At 47.9% G+C, this 7198-nt stretch overlaps 1 protein-coding gene across 4 annotated transcripts in view; it reads left to right on the top strand.

Annotated features, from left to right (window-relative positions):
* The window catches only part of PARP16 (poly(ADP-ribose) polymerase family member 16), a 25624-nt gene that overhangs the window by 15456 nt on the left and 2970 nt on the right, over positions 1–7198 (top strand). For all 4 annotated transcript variants that reach the window (XM_032250983.1, XM_032250984.1, XM_032250981.1 and 1 more), the window contains 2 exons: positions 2718–2924; positions 4986–5157. In XM_032250983.1, coding sequence (XP_032106874.1) covers positions 2718–2924; positions 4986–5157 — 379 coding nt within the window. The remainder of the gene's footprint in view (positions 1–2717; positions 2925–4985; positions 5158–7198) is intronic.

Raw genomic sequence — 7198 nt, 5'->3', positions numbered from 1 at the left:
GGATTACAGGCACGCGCCACCATGCCCAGCTAATTTTTTGTAGTTTTTTAGTAGAGACAGGGTTTCACCATGTTGACCAGGATGGTCTCGATCTCTTGACCTCGTGATCTACCCGCCTCGGCCTCCCAAAGTGCTGGGATTACAGGCTTGAGCCACCGCGCCCGGCCCGGATTCTGCTGTCTTAAGGGATATTCTTCTGTGTCGGATGTTAAACTACCACAGAGAGCCCTAGAGTAGGAGTCAGGAGGCCTGTATTCAGCTCCAGGCTGGGTGGCTAATTCCTAGTGAATCTCTGGGCTTCACTGTTGCCATCTGTTGAATTCAAATTTATTCAGTGCTTTATTCTTACCTCACTCATGTGGGCGTCGAGCACCTACTAGATGTTGGGTGCTAAGGTAAATAAGCCTCCTGGACTTTTGATTGTGGACCAGTTAAATTTCTATTAAAACGTGGGTCGTTGGGACCCACGATTGTCAACTTTTTGTTTTGCCCAAATAAGTACGTTAGCCTACCATGTGCTAAAAGGAGGATGGCCTTGACTTCAGAATAAAGAAGAGTTCCAAAGACAGGTACATGGCAACCTTAGATCGATGTATCTGTTATATTGCTCTTATTTTGCTCATTCAGTCATAATCCAGAGAAAACTTTGCATAGACTGACTTTGGTTTGTGACCTACTATTTGAAAACCACTGAAATGGGCCGGGCACAGTGGCTCACACCTATAATCCCAGCACTTTGGGAAGTCAAGTTGGGCGGATCACTTGGCCAGGAGTTCAAGACCAGCCTGGCCAACATGACGAAACCCTGTCTCTAATAAAAATAGAAAAATTCGTTAGGCTTCGTGGCGCATGCCTGTAATCCTAGCTACTCGGGAGACTGAGGCAGAAGAATTGCTTGAACCTGGGAGGTGGAGGCTGCAGTGAGCCGAGATCATGCCACTGCACTCCAGGCTGGGAGAAAGAGCAAGACTCCATCTCAAAAAAGAAAACCACTGAAATGGACTGGGTGCAGTGTCTCATGCCTTTAATCCCAATACTTTGGGAGGCAGAGATGGGAAGATTGCTTGAGGCTGGGAGTTCAAGATCAGTGTGGGCAACATAGCAAGACCCTCTCTACGAAAAATTTAAGAATTAGGCGCACATAGTAGTTGCACCTATAGTCCCAGCTAGTCAAGAAACTGAGGCTGGATGATTGCTCGAACCTAGGAGTTCAAGGCTGTAATGAGCTATGATTGTACCACTGCATTCTAACCTGGGTGACAGAGTGAGACCCTGTCTCAAAAAAAGAAAAAAACCCCACTGAAATGATGTAGTCTGAAGACAGGGAAAGACTACATCATTTCTTCCTTAAGTAAGAAGGTTACTCTGCTGTATCAATTTTTGTTGAATACTAAACCATATCAAAAATGTAGTGGCTTAAAACACAAATGCTGGCTCGGCTTAGTGGCTCACGCCTGTAATCCCAGCACTCTGGGAGGCTCAGGTGGGCGGATCACATGAGCCCAGGTGCTCGAGACCAGCCTGGGCAACATGGCAAGACCCTGTACCTACAAAAAATACAAAAATTAGCTGGGCATGGTGGCATGTGCCTGTAGTCCCAGCCGCTAGGAAGGCTGAGGCAAGAGCATCACTTGAGCCCGGGAGGTAGAGGTTGCATTAAGCCAAAATCATGCCACTGCACTCCAACCTGGGTGACAGAGCCAGATCCTGTCTCAAACACAACAGCAGCAACAAATGCTGATTGTTTCTCATGATTTTGTGGGTTGGTTGAGTGGTTCTGGGCTTGTCTGGATAAGCTAGGGTGGCCTCACATTTCTGGGGCCTTGGCTGGGATGGTCACCATGCTGGAGGCTCACACCCTCCCTACAGGAGATAAGCCAGGACAATGGTGAGGGGTTCTCAGCAGCAAACAAGGAAAGGCAAGCCCTTCTCAAGTCTCTGTTTGCCATGTATATGTTAATCTCCCTTTGGCCAAAGCAAGTCACATGACCAAGCACAGTTTCAAGGGTGGACAAGTAGGTTTCATCTCTTGATGGGATCTTGGTACAATTCCACCTGCAAAATCACATGTACACGGACAAGGATGGGAGGGAATTTTTACAGCAATCACAAGATTGTTGTAAAAATGGAATGCAGGAAATAGATGTAAAAGTGTTAGGAGAATTAGAAGTGATCTCCACTTCGAAGGAGCAGTTTATGCTTCTCAGCCTACTGTAGGGAAAATGTTATTATTTATTTATTTTTAGATGGAGTTTTGCTCTTATTGCCCAGGCCGGAGTGCAGTGCTGCAATCTTGGCTCACTGTAACCTCCACCTCCCAGGTTCAAGTGATTCTTCTGCCTCAGCCTCCCAAGTAACTGGGACTAAAGGCATGCACCACCATACCCGGCTAATTTTGTATTTTTAATAAAGACGGGATTTCACCATGTTGGTTAGGCTGGTCTCGAACTCCTGGCCTCAAATGATCCACCTGCCTGGGCCTCCCAAAGTGTTGGGATTACTAGCGTGAGCCACCGTGCCCGGCTGGGAAAACATGTTATTGAAGGAAAGCAGTCTTGTGCTGTGAGGTCTGAGTTTGCTTGTGTCTCCATCCTCATGAAACCTGTTCTCATGAGCAGAGTCCGTGGGAGTTAAGCCTGAGGGTTTAACAGACTATTTTTTGCAGCACATTTTACCAGCTCCCCAAGTAAAATTTTGACCCTCTTCATGTTTTCAAGTTTGAAAAGATCCAAAAGCTGACTGGGGCTCCTCACACGCCTGTTCCCGCACCGGACTTCCTGTTTGAAGTTGAGTACTTTGACCCAGCCAACGCCAAATTTTATGAGACCAAAGGAGAACGAGACCTAATCTATGCCTTTCATGGTAGCCGCCTAGAAAACTTCCATTCCATTATCCACAATGGCCTGCACTGCCATCTGAACAAGGTGGGGCCTATGGGACACCCTGCTGCCATGAGGAAGCAGGGATGGAGGTGGGCGAGTGGGGAGGGGGAGATTCAGAACCCTAGGAGTTTGCAGTTGGGGTGTAGAGTGGGGGTGGGTAGGCTTACTAATGCTTTGTCTCTCAAAATGTGGTCTGGAAGCCAGCAGTAACAGCATCACCTGGAAGCCCATGAAAATGCAAAATCGGGCCGGGCGCGGTGGCTCAAGCCTGTAATCCCAGCACTTTGGGAGGCCGGGGTTGGGTGGAACACGAGGTCAGATCGACCATCCTGGCTAACACGGTGAAACCCCATCTCTACTAAAAATACAACAAGTTAGCCAGGTATGGTGGCAGGCACCTGTAGTCCCAGCTACTCGGGAGGCTGAGGCAGAATTGCTTGAACCTGGGAGGTGGAGGTTGCAGTGAGCTGAGGTCACAGCACTGCACCCCAGCCTGCGTAACAGAGCAATACTCCATCTCAAAAAATAGATGTATATGTATATCCTTTAGTAAATCGTATCAGTCCTCTTAGGTCTCCTCTGCCTGCGTTTTCAACGAAGGGCTTGCTTGAGGGAGTCCATCTGCCAGTTGATACTGATACTGTTTTCATGGCAGGGATACACCGAGCTTCCCGCTCTTGTGCACCACTGCTCCTGTCAGCCTTGCGTGGGGTTCTCAAGTCTAAGGAAGGGTTAACACATGATGGCATGAGCAGAGAATGGATGTGGGGTCAGATCAGAGGGCGTCCAGGGTCATTGGAGAAGGTATGTGTCAGCTTTTGAAAGATGGAGACCCTGCCTAACTTGGCAAAGAGCTTCCCAAAGGCCAAGCAAAGGTTTGTTTCATTTATCCTAAGCTTCACTTAACAGATTTAGGATTTTGGAAGCCTGGTGCCACTGAAGAAGGATATTTCTCAATTCCAGAGCATAAGATATTCTTCAGTGACCTCTTCAAGTCCACTTATCATCTTGAGATACTGATAGTGTGACCCAGGGATAGCAATTGAGTTTCGATTTGAGTGTCAGTGTCCATCCATTGGTAGCAGCTACCTGGAATGTTAAGTTGGGGGTTCTGGGCCATTGGGAATAAGTGCCATGGTTGATATTGCTGTGTCGGCAATTGTGGCTGATTACTGGTCACCTGCCATGGGCAAAGGGTGTTCACCACCCCTGCTGTAGCCTTGACTCGCAGGTCCTTCACCTGGCATGCTTCCTCATGGAGGGCACCACCAGGGAGACGCCTCCTGGATTTTTAGACGTTTTCTTGGTCAACACCAATACAAAGAGTAGAACGTACCTTGCCCTGCATGTAGGTCTCCCTCATTTGGTTATCGTTTCTGGTCTGACAGACTCATTTCTAATTTATTATTTCTTAATTTTTAATTTTTATTTTTTTCTTTGTGAGAGACTCTTTCATTTTCTAAGTAATGACTCAGATACCTCTGTTCTCAGGTGGGACCCCCTCCTGTGCCTAAGGGTGTGACTTGCATTTCAAGCCCATCAGAGTAACCATGCTTGATGCATTCATGTAACAGGAATTACAGGAATTACTTTATATACCAGAACATAAGGGCCTGCAGTGGCGTGCTGGCCCCTCGTTTGTTTACATGTGCCGGGTGTCCCACTCTTTTATGTAGCTTGCCTCATTTAATCCGCACCAGCAACCTTGTAAAAGAGGTACTAGTAACGTTATTTTGTAGATCTAGAAACTGAGACAGAGAGTTTAGATAACTTGCCACTTCCTGGAGGATTCAAACTGAGGTCTGTTTGGATGCCTATACCTATGTTTTTCTCACTCATGCTTGACCACAAGGAACTGTTCGTGTGCCAGGCCAGATGGCCAAATCCACAATCAGTTAAACTGCTGTCAGACAGGAATGTGTTTAGTAATAACCCTATGATGATATCACAGGATTATTTCATCGTGTGTCTTGCTGGGGAAGAAAAGGGGGGTTGAAAATTTCGTGTTTACAACGCTGTTGAAGAAAGACCTGTGCCATCTTGGCATGCCAACTGTACATTGACCCATCTGTGTTTCTCTTCTGTCGGCCTCTGCCACTGCAGACATCCTTGTTTGGAGAGGGGACCTACCTCACCAGTGACTTGAGCCTGGCTCTCATATACAGCCCCCACGGCCACGGGTGGCAGCACAGCCTCCTCGGTCCCATCCTTAGCTGTGTGGCCGTGTGTGAGGTCATTGACCATCCAGACGTCAAGTGCCAAACCAAGAAGAAGGGTGAGTGAGCACTTGCTCCAAACCTGGACTGCAGGCCTCTGCTGGATGTACAGGCACTTGCTGGCCCAGCTGTTGGATAGAGGACCCGTTGCATGCCCAAGGGTTGGGCTGGATCCAGGGCAATGCTGGATAGGGGCCTGCCCAAGGAGTGAGCAGTCTTCTTAGAGATTGAACATACAGGGCCGGGCGCGGTGGCTCAAGCCTGTAATCCCAGCACTTTGGGAGGCCGAGGCGGGTGGATCACGAGGTCAAGAGATCGAGACCATCCTGGTCAACAAGGTGAAACCCCGTCTCTACTAAAAATACAAAAATTAGCTGGGCATGGTGGTGCATGCCTGTAATCCCAGCTATTCAGGAGGCTGAGGCTGGAGAATTGCTTGAACCCAGGAGGCGGAGGTTGCGGTGAGCCGAGATCGCGCCATTGCACTCCAGCCTGGGCAACAACAGCAAAACTCCGTCTCAAAAAAAAAAAGAGATTGAACATACAATGGAGATCCTTTACTACAAGGGGGTAGGCAGGGGTGCCGGATAAGGAGGCCAAGGAGGTGCACAGAGGCAGCTCAGAGGAAGTAGTAATCATGGTGGGTCCAAGCAGCCAGGGAAAGCTTCGGGGGAGAAGGAAAGATTTGATTTTTTTTTAAGTGAGTGATGACGCCAGCACATGGGCTTCTTAAAGGTAGGAATGGAGCCTCATTCATTCTTGGGTACCTGGTATCAGCAGAAAGTCTTGGTATGTACTTGACATTCAATAAGCATTTGCTAAATGAAGCAAAAGATGCTGGGTCCAGACCCTCCAGTCTACACCAGGGTGTGCCAGAGCCCTCCAGGATGTGAAGGGCAGCCAAGGCGCTGGGGAGTCCTGGGTTCTCCCAAGAGTGATGACTAGGTGGTACCTCATCCCATTCCCCTGATGTTTTTCTGAGACTGTTTGCCCTGTCTCCCCTCACCACTGTGTGGCTCTCCTTAAAGGCAGAAGAGTCACAGAACTGTCATTCTAGTCTCCAGAGCTGGCTTGTTGGGGCTGGGTGTGGTGGCTCATGCCTGTAATCCCAGCACTTTGGGAGGCCAAGGCAGGTGGATCACTTGAGGTCAAAAGTTTGAGATCAACCTGGCCAGTGTGGTGAAACCCTGTCTCTACTAAAATACAAAAATTAGCCAGGTGTAGTGGCATGCGCCTGTAATCCCAGCTACTTGGGAGACAGGTATGAGAATTGCTTGAACCCGGGAGGCAGAGGTTGCAGTGAGCCAAGATGGCACCACTGAACTCCAGTCTGGGCAACAGAGCCAGACTCCATCAAAAGAAAAAAAAAAAGATGTGGCTTCTTGGTTCTACTGAGAAAGGAGAATTAAAATGGACTGTTCTGGCCTCTAATGTAAAACAACTGGAATCTTGAGGTGCAGGCCCAGATCTGACACCATCCTCCCAAACCAGACGGCATGGGATATTTGCATTTGTAATTCTTAGGAAGTTTGCAAACTGTGACATTAAACATCAAAACAAAACCTTCCAACCTCTGCTGTCACGGAGCTTCGGTCTTTGTTTTGTTTTGTTTTTGGTAGAGCTTTTTGTGTTATTAAAAGGGTTTTGTGTTTGTTTGTTTTAAAACAAGTATTGGTACGAAGGGTGGAAAATAAATGTTCCAAGAAGCTGAAATCCACCATGGTTCATTTAAAATGCCTGTTAAGGCCAGGCAAAACGGCTCATGCCTGTAATCCCAGCACTTTGGGAGGCTGAGGCAGGCCGATCACCTGAGGTGTCAGGAATTCAAGACCAGCCTAGCCAACATGGCAAAACCCCATCTCTCCTAAAAATACAAAAATTATCTGGGCGTGGTAGCAGGCACCTGTAATCCCAGCTACTTGGGAGGCTGAAGCAGAAAAACTGCTTGAACCTTAGTGAGCCAAGACTGTACCACTGCACTCCAGCCTGGACAACAAAAGCAAGACTCTGTCTCAAAAATATATATGTGTGTGTGTGTGTGTGTGTGTGTATATGTGTGTGTGTGTGTGTATACACACACGCACATAAATAATAAGCATT

Source organism: Sapajus apella, unplaced genomic scaffold (genome assembly GCF_009761245.1).
Source record: "Sapajus apella isolate SASKATOON/1434 unplaced genomic scaffold, GSC_monkey_1.0 scaffold74, whole genome shotgun sequence".
Taxonomy (NCBI): domain Eukaryota; kingdom Metazoa; phylum Chordata; class Mammalia; order Primates; family Cebidae; genus Sapajus; species Sapajus apella.
This window is presented reverse-complemented; position numbering and strand designations above follow the sequence as displayed.